Genomic DNA, 18,146 nt, shown 5'->3' on the forward strand with positions numbered 1-18,146 from the left:
AAGATACGAGGGTGGTTTGATAAGTTAAATGGTTTAATATTAAAGAAAACTATTTAAGTTTAATGTTCTTTATTTTTCAAAATATTCCCCGTCAAAATTCAACGCATTTGTCTCAACTTTGCTCTAGCTTTACAATTCCTTTGCGGAAAAGGGTTTCTTTGAAGTTTGCAAAATATTCTTTTACTGACTGAAAATTCTGTCCTGCCAGAATATTTTTGCATTTCGGAAATACATTGTACTCCAAGTGAATATGCAGGATTCCGAAGGAGTTCAAATCGCACATCTACCAATTATTGCTATCAGTTGCCAAGAGTCACGGTTTGACAACACCAATTCATTGTCATGATGAAACAACACTTTTTTTTTAGCAGTTCCCGACCATATATGATATATTGTCTTAACTGATGTCTTGTTTTTGGAATACAGTGGGGTTTCCATGTTTAGTCAATTATCACAAAAAGGTGAAAAACTCCACGGGATTCTCCTCAACACTTGCAAATTTTTGGCAGATGTTCGCATGCAAATTCATTTTTGCACTAGAATGAGTAAAGCTTTTTCATGTGCAATTCATTATTAAAATGAATTGAACCCACTCAGTTGTAATGCATGTGGCCTCTGCTAACTTGTGCACTAGCATTCACCTGTCTATGTACTCCATTTGATTTTGCTGAAGGTGAGCGATTTAATTTTTGGGTTTAATGTTGAATATATATGTGGATTTATTTTAAATTTTCTTAGTATTTTGTTTATACAATTATTTTCATGTATTGTATTTTTAGGTTATGATATTTTTTCATTTATATTTTATCATGGAATTAGCTGATTTTGGATGTCACGAATGATTTCGGGGCTGCAGGGCCTCTTTGATGCTTGTTCTGCATGCTTAAATTAATCTACCTAAAGTTGTACATAAGTAGGTCATGACTAACCCGTTGAAGGAAAAATCCTCTCGTGATTTTTTTTTTTTCCTTCTAGAAAAAAGAATTTAATTACACAGTGAATTCCAGTTTTATACATTTTTCACTGTTACTCGATACACTGTGTAAACAACTGTTTAATGATGAATTACTGTTAGAATGACTTGAGAGCACAGATTATTTATTCATAGGATGTAAACTTTGTAGCTATGAATACAGATGATGCTAATGCTATCAAGTAGTATGCAAACCAAATTATCAAACCATCCTCGCAAGAACATAGAACTTACATTTATGCCATAACATTAGTCAACTGGCACAACTATACACAAAGTTAAAAGTGTTTGGCAGTTTAAAAGACCTTCAGACTCTAGTCTAATGCTTAAATGTCTGTGTCACTTACTGGCTAACATATCTAAAGTGAACATGTTTTACTGAACATGGGTTTACTATTAACACTTTGCAAGGGCTTAAATCTCACAAGCATGTGATGAGTTTGAAAATAATTTTCCTCAACTTGCAGTACCAAACAAATTGATGTCATATTTGAAAACATTGTGAGACTATGTCTATACAGGATTTAAACAGTCTAGGTCTCCCATCACTGTTAACTAATTAAGTTCTTGATGAGTGTCTTAGAATTTCACTCCTTCATCTAGAGACCTCTTATAAAGTTATATTTACAAGTTGGACAGTGAGAAACAACTGACTTCTGGGTTAAAAAGTTAAAAATAATGCCTACTGCTTTGAATTCATTCATGGGCTGATTAGACATAAAAATCATTTGTGCCTACTGAACTATTAATGGTTTCAATCTTTTGTTTATGATATGATAATTTAGGTTTAAAATGATGTTTATTTTAAAGATGCAGCTTGGTTTCACCTGGAAGAAATTATATGCGATAAATCAAATTTTTGAAAACAAAGCAGTGAAATGAGTGACGAAATGTGGTGATAGTCCGAAATTGTGTTTGACGTACAATTTTTCACCACTGGATGTCAATGAATGATAGCAGCTGGTTTCAATAAGATAGCACAAAAGCTAACAGAAATAGGTTATGGCGGGAAATTTTAGACAACAGTTTGATTTATAAAATACCAATAATGACATCCACTTACATTACAAATGTCACAATGGTAACAAACTGTACAGCAATAAATGACTGGGCGAGGGAAAATGTGTTTTTTCTCATGTTTCAGAGGCTCAATTTTTTATTTGAAAATGTCTTTGGTGCAAAGTTATTTAAATATCTAATTCACTGTAGCTTTAATACTCAGATTTAAAAAAAAGTAACTTTTTTTAAAATGAGAGGAAAAAAAGAGAAATGCTTTAAAACAAAAATAGTCTGGTATATTCAAATTAATGCCCATTTAACTAAACATTAATTATGAACCATCATATCTACAAGGATGTTTCAATAGTTAGTTTTCTTAAATTACTAATCAGCAATTAAGGCCACAATGCACTAGTATTGTTGTTGTTGGTCTATGAAAAGGAAATAATCGAGCTAAGGTGCATTCTGACTTACTGGTCTTAAGTACAATCCTACAAATTTGCTAAATGATTGAGTAAAAATAAAAGGAATAATATAGCAGGTCACAGCATGTGTTAATTCAATTAGTACCCTAGCTTTATTCAGAAAGTAGGTATCACAATAAAAAGTCTCTTATGTTACAGAGTTCCTGAAAAAAAAAATAATAAACCACATATATAACAAACAAAAATACAAATTATGTAAAAATAACAACAAAAATGACATCTTTCTCAGCAGCTAACAAAGTATTATCACAGACTGTTTAAGAAGCATTGATGAAAAATGTTAGTTGAAGCTGGAGGCTGCACATATCAACAACCTATTTTGGATGAATACTGGAATCTTTCATGACGGACAATCAAGCAACTGCAATTTATCTTTGCAGTGCACTACCATCCCATTTTTATAACTACATCATAATTGAGAATTCCAAACTAATGAGGAGAAAAATTATTGAAACACTTAAATATTTAACACACACAAATTCCACCAGATTCATTAACTAAAGGCAAGAACTTGCATTATTTAATGTTCAGCACAGCTGTAGTTCATTTTGGTGAATCTGAACATTTTAGAATCTACAACTGACAGCCCTTCCTGTCATATAATATACCAAATTAAGCTTCATTGTTGCTTGTATACTTAACAAAAGAATAAGATTAGTTGGAATGCACCAGATGCTGCCAAGCGAGGGATGTCTCACCTGAGTAACAGGATCCTTCATGATAAGCACATCTGTGACGGGTCCAAACATCCCAAAATACTCCTTGAGCTTGTCTGAAGTGGTCTGCCAGCTCAGGCCACCCACGAAGAGCTTTCCAGGGGCAGGGTCGCCGCCCGTGGGGGTCGACCGGCCGGACGAGCTTCCATTCTGAGTGCTGCCATTTATGGGGATCAGGCCGTTGTGCAGCTCATGTTCCATCAAACCGTTCCCTTCCATCTGTAATCTGCAAGCAAGGAAACAAGACTCATCACAGGAATGTACACTCATGGTCACATTGCCATCATCATTCAACATCGTGACTTGCAACAATGAGAACCAACAATCACTGATATCCTCTGCATTTCCTTCCAGAACCAAAACAGACTGTGCACTGAGCCAACAATATGCTGTCGATAAATGACAAAGATTGCTTTTAACTGTGTACCTTACCACTCACCACAATCCTGCCTTAAGAAACCATGAGTAAATAAATCTATATACGTATCTGCCACTAGCTGCCAATAGCCAAAAGAAAGCCAAAATTTTTAGACGGCTAAAATTTTGTATATATATGTATAATAGTGTATAATAATTTGTATAATAGTGTATATCAAAATTGTCATCCACTAGCAACTTATTTTACTCTATTTTCTACTCCATCCTTCCTATCTACAAACCTGATGTCCATTATTTACCTGTATTATTTTTCCCATGTACTATACAATAAATCGTACTACAATGTGTCTTCCTCAATATTGTTTTACTAAATGTAATTAGTATCTATGAATATGTATTGCATAAATTTACCTGTAACAGTTACCAGTAGCAGATACAGAATTTTTCTGGAAGGAGATATGGAAAAAGTTGAGCGAGTCTTTCAATACTCATCAGTGATGTGTAAACATCTAACCTTGGTAACTAGCAAATTCATGTGTTCTCATGTTGCACATAAACTCAAAATACAAAACATTAGCAAGAAATTTAATGTACAATTCCTTAAAATAATCCTGAGTGCAATTAACATTTGAAAATTGCGATTCTCTATGTAGTTTCTGTACCCGCCGTTATAATGCACTGCCGGACCAACTACGTCAACCATTGAATCATTCGATTTGCAGAGCGAAAGGTTTAACTACATAATCACACACTTCCAAAAAAAGCAAAAAAAGACTTGAAATTACACTAAACACTGGCTTTGGACATGATTTGACAAAGAATTTTATTAAAATACTGACCATCTTGTTAAAATGCATTTAACAGTTAACACTATAAAGTTTCCCTTTGACTTTGTGAACTTTGATTTGCACCATCCACCACATATGGCAACATCAGAGTTAGAAATTTATGTTCCATGCGACTTCTGTTCCATTCATTAAATTACTCCTACCAAGTGTTGTACGACGAGAGCTATGATGTTTAGACATTAAAATATAAAATAAAAAAAACTAAATCGGTTTTGAACTGTTATATTATTATTCTTAACATGTATTACTTTCTGTGTGGTTTGTATTTCCAAGTGTTGAAACAGCTCACATTGCATCACCCAAACTAAATTATGGCCTCCACTGTGATCATCCATATTTTTTCATAACTTCACTGTCACTTTCTGTTACTACATCGTGGTTATGACACTTTCATGATGTAAAACGAAGTTTGCGAAAATTCAAAATAAAAAAAAGATTATTTAAAAAAATGTAATTTTTTAGATAAAAATATTTTAACAAATAAATTGGGAAACATGTTAAAACACACTAACCCTTATTAAAATGAGCACATTCTTGTTATTTATTGTTACCACATAAATTTATTTGGTAGGTGAAATTAATACTGTTTAGTAAAAAAAAACAACATGAAATTTGAAGGAAAAACACAAAACATCTAGTCAATCAAAATATAAAAAAAAAAAACTAGCTGATGTTCCTGGCTGAGTAATATAATTACATCACTTGAGTTTCAAGTCTGTTATACATATACTAGAAAAAGGAAAATTTTTATCTTCAATGCACCACAAAATTTTAACAGAGGTGAAAAATGCACCAACAATGCAGTAGCTGTTGCCCTGGAGATGAAGGAAGCATTGTCAACGCAACATCATTGGAAAGGAGAATTCTGAGCAGAAATGGAAAACAGCAATTGCAAAGTTATTTTTTGCTACTATCCCACAGGAACTATACATTTTTCCGGGTTGAACCGTACCCTATGTTATATTCCAGGACCTACAGAAACTACATAACAAAATTCATGAATATCCATTTACCGGTTAAGGAGCTGAGTGGTACTACACAAAAACTTCAAATATATAATATTAGTAGGATTTAACAATGTATGTACATCATATACCCAAGCTTGTGTTGTGCCATTTTGACATTTTTGAGCTAGAGTTTGTCCAACCGATCATAGAGCGCTTTCAAAATTTTCCATACTAAAACTTTAATGCTTACATATTTTATTCAAAAAATTAATGCCTGGGCATAACTTGCTGCTAAATGAATATTAACCTGAACCAGCTAATAGTCGCTAAATGAACATTCACACCTTTTTTTAAAAAATATTTTTTTCCTTGATTTCTCTTTCTATTCCCCCCTTATCAATCTTCCCCCCCCCCCCCCCCTTTCTCACTGAATTTACCACCTTTATTCAAAGGCTTATATTAATTTAGGAATATTAAAGGTTAATCAAGCCCATAAGTGTGTTATTATTAAGCCCATGCTCTACCTGATAAGAGTTTATTTCACCACATGATCAATGATGCTTGGGTTCGCCCATTGATCTCTAAATAACTTTTAGCATCTAACTTACATAGGCAGTATACTGAAATTGTTTGTGTTCAGTAATTACTTCAAATTTGATGAGATATTTAATTGACATGGGCATTCATAAGTTATAATTGTCGAATTTGTAATTCCTTAATTTATTACAACTACTTTAAGGTTTCCAACGCAATTTCAAAGCTAATATCCAGTGAAATTTAAAACAATATAAATGTTAATGCTTTGCTAAAAGTTATTACATATATTTTTGAATTGTACTGAAAAAATAAAAACATGGAAGTCAACGAATTCCTTAAACTTCTCTTTTGGCAACCACCAACATAAATTCGACTGGAAGTGCTTTTCATCAAAATAATGAAAACCACGTTCAATGCAATGAGATGAGTATGAAAAATTAATTAATTTCATTATTTGGTACTTAGTCTTCCAAAATTATTTCATATTACTCACTGTTGGTAAAATATACAAATTACTATTAATTTTGAAAGCCAAAGAACCTAACTTTTAATTTAACATTCAAGAAGCATAATTCTACATTATAGCAATAACTATTGTCTGATTTATTCTAAACTAAACCTTTTAAACTCTTAATATTTCATTTAATGCCAATTTACTTATTTACATATTCACCACTGATACACCAAGTTAAATGGTATCTTAAGTAAATATAAAGGAAAGAGAAAACAAACATTAATAAAAACATTTCAAAATAATTATGGAAAAACATTTTTCACCATGTATTGGCACAGTAAAAATATGAAACCTGACAAACTTCATTATCAAACTTATAATTAAATAATGTAAGGGGAAAGTAACAATATTTATTTTACATTATTGCTACTTAAACTTTTGCAGCATGAAAACCCTTATATTAAGGCACTTCCAAAAACTAAAATTAAAAAAAAAAAAAAAAATTCTGTATGATCCACTGACAGTATTCCCAATTTTTTTTTTCCTCCAAAACGTTATCAGAGATTTATTTAAATTATTTTATTGCATGAGCAGTCCACCTTACATGAGTTCGAGGCAATAAGCAAAAAAATAAATTTAAAAAACCCTTAAATTTATCAATTTGTGCACAACTTATGTCTTGCAAGAAAAAGCTTGCTTTTAGACAATAAAAAATTTGAATTTGAAAAATCATTTTTTTTGACAGTTTCATTGGTAACAGTGAAGTTGGAAACAGGTGAAGTATTACTGTAGCTTCTGAAGGTGGTAGAGAGAGGCGAGGGCACGGAATGGTGGAATGGTGGACGTGGTGGATGGGCTCGATGCGGGCGAGGTCGCGCCCAGCTGGGGCGACGCCTGCGTGCAGGGACGCCCCCCTCCCCCCGGTAGCGCCGGAGGGGGTGGCGGCGGCGCGCCGGCTCAGTCAGTCGATAGAGCGCGAGGCGGCGGGAAGCGCCGTCGCTCCGCCGGGAGAGGGCACAGCGGCGCCGGGGCGCGACTCCACGGCGCTTGGCGGCTGACGACAGCCCTGGAGTGGGAGCACTGCGATATTGTCCTGTCACAGCAGTAGTGACAATCCAGTATACTGCTGTCTCGGGACATTGCCGCAGAGCTCTCGCTACCCCGCCGGAGACTACGTGAAGGACTCGCCGCTTCGTCCACGTCCGGTCCAGTGGTCGCCCGCCCCGCCTGCCCGTCCACTATATCGATCCCGACTCCCCTCCCTTCCAGCCCTCGCCTCATCCACGACGCCAACTCACACGGGCGAGGGTCGTTACTCACTGTAACTGAGGTGGGTTCAGCGCTGCTTGTAGTTTGTCTCTTCTCAGCAACACTAAGTACAACCTAGCAACCGGATTATTCGCTCAGTTCCTGGATTCTTCTCCAGCACTCATAAAAACGTCACATTCATGCACATTAAATAGCTAAAGGTTTTTGCTTGCTTGTATATCTTGCTGACGAGTAGCTAGTTCTTTTTTCGGACGTGATGAATAGTAGTTAAGATTTGTTGATAGTTTTTATTAATGCGTTATTGGGGCATAGTTTCGAAATGCCTAAACTGCACAATTAGTTTATCACATTTGCCGTGTTTAAACGACATAGAATATTAAGGCCAGCCAGTGAAACGCGAGAAGCGACTGGATGAGAAACAGGGTACTCGTAGCAGCAACAATGAACGTAGCATCGATTTGTCAACATGGACACGCATTTCCAGCGGCGCGGCGCTCGGCACGACACCTTGTGTGCGGTGCTGGAACCCGCCAGCGCAGCCCCAACTCCATCTTGTCGCTCGGGACCGCGTACCGGACCGTTCAAACGCACGCGCAGGCCGCTACGTCACCACGTACCAAGAAATATCCTTTAGGTAGAGTTGTCATAGCTCGAAATATAAACAACAATCTGTGTCATTTGAAGAGTCAGCACACTTAGTGCACGGTTATACGGCAGATGGTATAAAGTATGTTAACCAAAGCAGATTGTCTAATGCCATCGAATGAATGTGTCGTGGATCCTATTTATTTGAGCAAGTGTACCTATGTTAGAAAATTGCAGTCTGTATCAATTTTAAAACACCAATATATTTACTTGTTAATCTTTTTTTGTGGCAGTCGGTAAAGTATGACACTAACTTTTGCAAGGAACATTCTCCATCTTGCATTTTTCGCAAAGGGCTGATTATACTCTCAACACTCAACAGTCAATCCGAGTCTTATGCAGAAAAGATGTTATGAACTACTTTGTCAACATGTTAAGGTTCAATGAGAAATGTTCTCAAACAAAACATGTTCAGACTGTGTGTAACCGCACGCTAAAGTTGAACATTTTTTAACCGAAGTAGTTCAGAGTCCCGTGTTACCGCGCCCTTAACTTATGTTTCTCAATTAAAACATCTTATTAAAATTTTTATAAAAAAATTATTTCATTATGTTTTCAAAAATGCCTACAGCTTTCCGGTAGTTTCTCTTATTAAAATAAGTTCTTACTACTGATTGTGCGTCACGACAAGGGTGACACTTCCCTTACCACCCGGTTAGTAGTTTCTAGAGATAGGACTATTTAACTGTTCATGGAAAAATATACCATTAAATTGCAGTACAGAAGAATAATAGTATTGTAAAAACTTCCACAAATATAAATACAAATGACTTGGATGTTGGTGTAGCTCGTTAAATCCATGTTCCCCAATAGTCTTGATCATTCCGAACTAACTTCAACCTCTCTGGAAAGTCACTGCAAAAAAGAGATTGTCAAAAACATGTGGTCTATCAGTGATTCGAACCAAGTTTCTAAGTATCGTAAAGAAAATAGAACTTGACCTCCAGGTAGAAATACAGCTTCTCAAATGTAGTGCACAGATAAATCATTCGTAAAAAAAAAATTGCCACGCGTTTATTTACGTCAGATATTCACCGGAACTCCTCCAAGAGTTATATGAACAATGTACTGCCATATCTTTTTTCCAAGAGAAGAACAAAATAAAAGTAAAAAAAAACTGAACAATTTCTACATTTTCACACCCGTGGTATTTGCTACTTCAGCTTACCGGTGTAAAAATTCAATTTGAATGCCAATTATAAAACAGGGTGGAACGCGAAAAGTAAACAACATGATGTCCATACCTATCTGTAATAAAAATTTCTGAGACCAAAAATTTCAAATTTCCTTAAATTATTATTTTGAAGTTTTCTGAAAGAAATAAAGATAATTCCGCCGCCCCAACCCCCATAGCTGGCCTAGTTCTCTCTCCACTTTCTTTACTTCTTTTTATATTTATCAGAACCTTGCTTACAGAATTTTATAGTGTTTGACTATGCATTAAAAGACTACCTATAAAAATGCTTTCACAGTCTGGGCGATGGAAAACAAGATCATAGCATTTTCCTTCCAAATTACTATCGCCGTGTCATTTCCATTGCTTTTCCAAGTAAATTCCCTAACTGGCCAATACCAACTTCCCTGATTTTCCCCTGATGTTCCGTGGTTTTCCAGGCCATGGACACCCTGAGAAAACATCTGCGAACCTTAAAAACGAAGAGAACAAAGGTTTGTGTGTTGCAATTCCAACTGTAGATGACCAGAGAATACGAACACACACCTTTGCATACCCCCCCCCCCCCCAACACAACAATAAAGCGGCATAAATGTCCAATAATTGGCTCATAAACATTCATATTAGTTGGGGGAGGCGATAAATTTGTTTAGTGTGCCAAAGTAACTAAGGAGACAAAATTTTTAATGTAGAATTATTTCAACGTTGAAAAATAACGATATTTGAAAGCTTTTACGTACAATGCGGAACGTACCAATAATCAAGATGGTAGATGCCTGTAGTAACCACTTGATACAAATAAATACCCTCATCCAATCAAGATATAGGCATTTCTTCATAACAATTCTAAACATTGCCTATTATTTACCAGCCCAATGAAAAAAAAAGCACACGTAGCATTCTACAAATCACAATTTTGTAGTGAAGTAAATGGTCGTCCAATATCTTTCAAAAGTTGAAAATGGCAAAACGCCGACCCCAAAATATTAACAGATTGTCGGCGTTAAGCGCAAGGAAATAAACTTGAAAAACGTTTCAGCAAGGCCGATGAAAATTATTTGCGCGAGTTCTTTTTCAAGCAGATTTTAATTTCATAAATATACACATATATATATAAATACACGCACATATAAACATACTTACACATACACAAGGAAAAGGGAGGGGGAAGAATCATTTCTGGTTTCATCCTATTATTTTAAAACCAAATATCATATGCAAAAAATTTTTAGATTTAAATTATATGTCATTATTACAATTAACGCTCGCAATTTAACATACATAAAAGTTCAAAATCGTATACAACCGCATGCTTGCCTGTGTTAACTATCATGCTTGCTTAATATTACTCGAACTTCCTTTGCTACTACTCCCTATTTGGACGAGTTCCATTAAATAACTACAGAAGATATATCAGTGCTGACCAAATCGTAATCGCTAGTGTGTACATAAATGTATACCGTAGATAAAATTCAGTTAAAATTTCTAAAATGACATTAGCAGATCATCATAACGCCATCTCAAGCAAGTACTCTGACAAGATGACAAATTATTTGTGACATAAGTAGTAGAAGAGTGTTTATTCGTTCAAGTAGTAATGTGCTATATTATAAATTTAATTATACTTGGGATACGACTAAAAGAAAAAAATGTGTGCAGAGTTAACATTCCAGAATGCTACCAACTATTTTTCACCTTACCCACAAAAATAACTGAAAATAATTTCTGTCCAGTCTAGCAATCTACACGACCTTTCACGAGCTGGAACAAAAAAAAAGTGTCTAACATCCGATATCGATTGTTCGTAAGTGCTATTTGCTTGACTTGGTCGACAGAACATCCAAGCAGTGCAAACAACGCCCTCGCGCGTGACAGCACGCCTGCCACAGAACAAGTTACACAAAGGGGTGTTGAGAGAAGCTAAGGACTCGGGAACATATAATTTTTTCAGACCTCCTCCCATTACATGATTTAAGGTACAACTTTTCAAACTCCACAATAAAAAAAAAATTGAGGACCGCAAACGTTACTGTGGCCATAACTGCAAATGTGGTATGCGCACATCGCAGAACTTGCAAGGTTTCAAACTATTTCATGAACTATAGACAGAATTCTGGACCTACTAACAGGTAAACACAGGCATTAAAAAAACCTGGGGCGTCTGGATCCCTGGTCCTAGGGATCACAAACCCCCCGCCCCCCTCCCGCAAAACTTCCCAAACAGCAAGTAATAAATTTTACTATCACCGTTTAAATTCATAGAGAATACTATAATGTAACATTTCTGTAAAAAGAAAGGCAAATTTGTTACCTAGAGAAGAAAAAATCCCTTTCAGCACAGCCTACAGGCGCAGGTAATTTCACGGTAGGTACCTATTCTTCTGGAAATATTTTGGAAACTTCCATAAACTTCTGGAACATTTTAAGACCTTAATTTACATAACAACTACATGTTCTCCAATATTACAAAATGATTGATTAAAATTTTCCTCATTTTCCACGCAGTGAAAATATTATGAATGTTTTTAACTCAATGCATCCAGTACTGAATAGCTTAAAACGAATTTCATATTATAACTACGGTAATTATTCAATTTTTTTGACCTTCAAACACTATTTTTTAATCGCTTGTACTAATAACGTGGTCGTTTAATATTCGCTTTGCACCATGGTTTACGATAATATTACGATAATTTAAATAAATTCGAACGAATTTGATACTAAGAAAGTTTTGATTTTTTTTTTTAAATTTCGACCTCTTATTTTACAGTAATAATTCCTTTCATCAAAAACTGCTTCAGCCAAAGTATTAGGATTCATGCAATAAATTATAACGTATTTGATAGTATACATATTAAAAACGGTAATACATATATTTTTTTACTTTTAAACATTATTTCCACCCCTTGCAGTAAGGCTGTAAAGATAAAAATTTAATTTAACCAACGTTTTAGACAATATTTAGTAAGTTAAACAAAAATAAGAATGGATTCCATAGTGTACATGATAGGGAAGTTTTATTGTTTTTCTTATTCGAACCTCAGTTTTTTCAACTCCTTGAAGCAATGGTTTCTATTATTAAACTTTGTTTCAGACAAGAGTTTTAGATAAAAATTATAAAATTTACAAACAATCTGAACGGATTTGATGGTGTGCTTACTAAGGAAATTATGAATTTATTTTTTAACTGTATCCTTGTACCCGCACTTTGCAAGGGTTGGTTGTATCTGAAATTGTTTCCAGCAAAAGTTTTAGATAATGTTTGTTAGGTTCACAAACAATTTAATATTCTTCTTACTATGAGAGTTATTAATTTTATCATCCATCCCTTGTTTTTCGACCCCTTGAAGTTATGGTTGGTCGTATCAAAAATGTATTTAGACAAAAATTATTGGTTACTCCTACGAGTTATAAATATTCAATATAATATTGGAGTTATAGCGATTTCTGTTTTTTAAAAATCATTCCCTATTTATACCCCTTTGATCGGATATTGCCCATTAACGAACTCGACCGTAATTTTCCACGATTATATTTTATGTATAAGTTTGGAAGTTAATTGCGAAAAGTTACGGCAGTTATTGTGTTCAATAAACTTTTAAGTTGATGATGGTTTTGGAGGCTGGAAGTCGCACCACGGTAATGGCTACAATAGATAGTATTTCTTCGAAATCTACCTAAAAGTTTGTTTAGGTGTTGTGAAAAAAATTAAAAACGAATGTTATAAAAATTGGCGAATAATAGTGCAATTTAAGTAATTTTACGTGACTTCGTATCAAATCTGGGCTAAAGAATCTCGTGCATGTGAGTGAATCCAGGAAGGTTTCAATATTTGGCCCGACCAAAAATAAAATAACGTACATAAGTCTATAAATCATAATTATGCAAGTCACGATTTTTGGTGGCATAGTAATAATATTAAATATATATATATATACACACATACACAAAATATATTATCTGGTGGATTTTTTATTGTGACAATTTTTAATTGCATTAATTTCCTAAACTAAAATCCCAGCTAAAATATTTCAATTATTCTTTACTTCTATGGGGTAACGTATGAAGGCATAACTGTTTACTATGTGAATACTTGCTCCGAAATTCTGCGGCGGCTCCCTTGTAATGACCAACTAAAATCGATTGTCAGCAGGCCTGTCTTCGAAGAAAGTGAGCATTCAATGTAATTCAGGAAAGACTGTTCCTTGTTGTGGCCACACAGTGGGTTGAGAATTAGGTCAACGTACAAGGGGATCGAAGTATGTGAGGCTATTAAAAGCCAGTTTTATGAACATTAGTCGTGATTGTGTCAGTTCGCTTAAATGAGATGAGAAGTGATAAGTTTAACAGAGAAAAAAATCCCCGAATTAAGTAAACCTCGATTTTGTTCCATCAAGAGTAGGTACTTCTAAAACTATTTAAAATACATGGTAAACTTTCCGTCTTTCATATTTAATCTCACGCCTGTTGTTCACTTTTTACACCAAATATTTAGTATAGCTTAAGTGACATATCTAACAATTTTTTTTTACCATACTTGACCATGATATCGACAACTATTTGAACATCAGAGCAAAAATAAGTGCATACCTTACTACCCATAGTACATAAATCCGTATGCAATCATTTGTCACATCAGTGAGAAAAGATTACGGTTGCAGTTACAATAACGAATAGTGAAACTTAGTTGATTAACAAGCAGTTCTGTTTATAGTTAAATCATCACGTTACATGAACTGCCAGTGCACGTAGTAAGAATTATCTCGCACTTTTAGACAAAATACTTATACATAAAAATATGAATTCACGTGTTCCCAGTACATCCCACTAGTTACAACTAAATGGTATCTTAACTGTTTAAGAGGCCCGTCTAAGTGACGAGTCTCCGCTGCGGTGCGTTTGAAATATTGGTTTCAACATGAACCCACGTAGCTTATTTGGAACTTAATTTCGCAAAACAAAATCGAGACTAAAAGGCAAGCAAACTACCAATGACTATATTTGGCGTCTGGAAAACACTAATAAAAAATAAAACATTTCATGCTGCTGAATTCTTAAACACTGACAATGAAAAATCTACGCAACTGTCCGAGCGACATGCGCTGAACTACGTTCCATACGATTTATAATGACAATTAAATGGTCTTCAGCTTTATGTCCAACATTAGCACGCAGCACTACGAAAACGCTTGCTTGCTTGCTTCATTACTCGCTCAATGGGTTGCACGTAGAGGCGACGACCTTTGCGTCCTTGCTGACAAAATAATATATTTAGATGGACAGGCCAATGACTTGGCTAGTCATCTACAGGAAATAAGTTAGAACTATCAGCATATATGGGAAATATTTTCTAATTGGCGGCCACGTCTATTTTAATTTTCCATCGTAAGATATACTTAACACGAGGCGCGGTTCTCACGCCATGTTGATTTATTTTTATCATTACGTTTATTTAAGGGTTATTTCTAAAATTTAACTCAATTGCTCCTCTGCATTTGTCGTCGTGTCACTAATACTTTCAACAGATGTTCACTTAGTGTAAAGAGTCGCTCAAGTCTTGGTAATTATCACTTGTGCGACGTTTTACACTACCATGATGTTACACTAAGTGAAAATTTGTTGAAAATATTTGTTATACAGTCACAAATGCAAGGGAATTATCGAGTTAAAATTTTAGAATAGCCCTTAAATGTAAAAACGAAAAAATAAAAAAATAAACATGGCGACCGAGCCTTAAGAATTCTATCAGTATTTTTCTAAGCTTCAGAATTTTTTCACTTCGGTAATTACAGTTCTGAATGTTTCCGTCTAATAAGTTGTCGGTTTTTTTTAAACTAAATAAAATATTACATTCAACAATATTTACGTACTTTAACATAAAAATAGTATGTCGATCATCAGAAAAACACTGAACATACTATATGTGTATGGCGGAATGACAATGGCAAAATAAATTTATTATAAATCTTGAAAATATGGTTCAGAATAATTTTGAAGAAAATAGATCACACGAAATATTTAATTTGCTACAGAATAGCAGTTGGTTGTTAACTTAAGAAAAAATTGCAGGCCTTTACCTTTGCAGTATTTTCTTTTGATAAGCTTGTCGTTTTACTTATAAGGAGTTCTACTTGAATTCGACTACTTCTTGGATCAACGGAGTAACAGATAGTGAAGGACACTTGTGCGACGACAGTGCCGCCACAATGACCGTGTGATAGATACTATGGAGTCTGGGGTCGAATTAAAACCTCAGCAATATGGGCTAGTGAATAAATACATGTGTATATTTTCAATTGTGTATTTTTTTAAATTACGGATGTCACATGAAAGGAAACCTTCGGAAACTGACTAACACACATTGTTTTGAGAAATATTTTTCACTGACCCCAATATTGTATTTTAGTTTTCGAAGGACATAAAAACAATTTTGTAGTGTCACACACAATACCACAGTTATTTTTTACACTTTTATTATCAATAATAATACTTATTTAATGTGATTACTGTTTCCTCAATGTAACCACATGGATGAGATTTCCAAACAAAGCAGCTTGGTGTGATTTTATGTATTAAGCAAACCTGATTCGTAAATGCCAATAGGACCCAATTATACTGCAGTTAACATTAGTGTGGTTACTTGCTGCAATCCAGCATGTGTAGTAACATGTGTACAGAGGAAACACAAGGTGAAATGTCTTTAATCGAGCAATTTCGAAACTACTGCCAATCCGTCAATATAGTTTCAACGAAAATACTATACAAAATAATATACAATAAAATCGTATTTTAAAAAAAGTAGCAATAAGATAATATACAGGAAGAAAACAATATTGATGAACGTTGGCCACCCATGCATGGAAGAGAACGTAGTTCGTGGGCCACAGCATTTAATATGCAAGTCTGCTTCCACGAATTTATTAAACAACTAGCGACCCGCCTCGGCTTCATTTAGATTTAATAAGTAAGTATCCAATTCTCGTAAGTAAATAAAATACATACCAACACGTACCACCCGTAACTGAACAATTTCTTTGCAAAGAATGTTGACTGATATTTTTCTCATGTTACAACACAAACCGGTTTAAGTCACACGCGAAAGGGTTACTTGAAAAACACACAACACTCAAATCTATTACTGGTTACTGTGGGGTCATCTTTAGAAGTTAGACATATGAAATCGCGGACTTATCTGTAGGTTTTTTTTAAGAGCTATAATTCTGCAGTACATTAACTTGATGTATCAGTCATGTGTAAGTCAGCAAAGTCATGTAAACGCCCTAAAAGCGTATTTTTACGACTTGATTACAAAAAAAAAATCGAGATTTTTTTACATCTTTAAATTTAATATGAATGTACCAAACACATAAAACCTTCAGGAATAAATTCTCCATATGATGGTACAAACCGCATCAAAATCCATTGTGTAGTTTAGAAGAGGTAATCGAACTATCAGACACGCGGATAGCGACTTTGTTTTATACCATTTATAGATGAGTAATAAGCAAAACCGTTAAGTCCGTAAAATTACACTCAATAACGAATTAGTGAAATGTGCCCAAACTCATTGAGAATTTTCCATTTATTTACTGGAATCTTCACAAGTCTACTAATAATTCCAGTGGGCGAAAGTAGCAAAATTTCAATTATTGTACTGATTTGACATTTATTACACTGGCCTACGTACCAACTCAGAAGCAATTCCACCTATTCGACGGACAGCTTAAGGTTGGACGAGACAGTGCTCGCTCGAAAAAAAACTTAAGGTTACTCCCCTTACACCAGGGATTCGATGACAAATTTCATATAGATACTAATAAAGCATATTCAACGATATACATCAGCAAAAAGTTATCATTATGATGCACGGATGACTCAGTTTTCGACTATTTGTCGTGGGAAGTTGGTACTGGTAGACGGAGTTAAGGCACACGAATCCGTTAGCTGAGAACCACAGTACAGTAACAGGTAATGGAATGAATACAATATACTGTCACAGAGATCGAGGTAGTGACAATGCAGCAAGAAGAAAGAACAATAGGATTATGTGCCAGTGTGCGATGAAGTTAGTCTGAAACATGAGTATTTCAAAAAGCATGTTTTGTATTCCCTTGTAGTGAATACTCTGCATTTATGAGATTTCGGAATGAGGAAAATCCGAAGTGAATTTGAAACAAGAATAATTTTAAAAGTGATTTCGCTTTCTTGAGATTCGAACCCACAACCCCTCGCACCGGAGCTGGTTGTGCTCCAACTGGAAGCAGCGACAACGTGTCGGGGGTCGATTTGGGCGAATTTTTTTCCCTCAAATTACGCTGATTTAAAAACCAGAAATATTTACTACCTATACAATTGTAAATTAAGAAACAATTTATTGTAAATTCACCTAATTATTTTATGAATTTTTAAAAATGAATCTGTAAGTTTCACCAAAAGTTATGGACTCCCTTTCTTACTGTAGGGGCCGCGACGTCTTGGCGTGTCGTTTTGCGGGGAAGCGGGGAAGAGTAAATGAGAGGGGAAGCAGCTGCGCGCGCACATCAGCCGCTATGCGGTTCATAGCAAAAACATCAGGCGCCACGCTCTCAGTCTGAAGTGAACAATGGAGCCCGACGCAGGACATTCAAGATACAATAAAGTAATACATAGTGGGGAGAGGGGAATTATAAGTAGTGTAATCCAGTGTTGTGATGAAGAAGCTGCCAACACATGTCTGCTAGT

At 35.0% G+C, this 18,146-nt stretch overlaps 1 protein-coding gene across 4 annotated transcripts in view; it reads right to left on the reverse strand.

Moving 5' to 3' along the window:
• Positions 1-18,146, reverse strand: part of LOC134537311 (RNA-binding protein Musashi homolog 2) — a 511,410-nt gene that overhangs the window by 16,374 nt on the left and 476,890 nt on the right. For all 4 annotated transcript variants that reach the window (XM_063377622.1, XM_063377631.1, XM_063377641.1 and 1 more), the window contains one exon: positions 3,156-3,399. In XM_063377622.1, coding sequence (XP_063233692.1) covers positions 3,156-3,392 — 237 coding nt within the window. In that variant the 5' untranslated portion in view covers positions 3,393-3,399. The remainder of the gene's footprint in view (positions 1-3,155; positions 3,400-18,146) is intronic.

The sequence above is a fragment of the Bacillus rossius genome, chromosome 1, assembly GCF_032445375.1.
Source record: "Bacillus rossius redtenbacheri isolate Brsri chromosome 1, Brsri_v3, whole genome shotgun sequence".
NCBI classification, from domain to species: Eukaryota; Metazoa; Arthropoda; class Insecta; order Phasmatodea; family Bacillidae; genus Bacillus; species Bacillus rossius.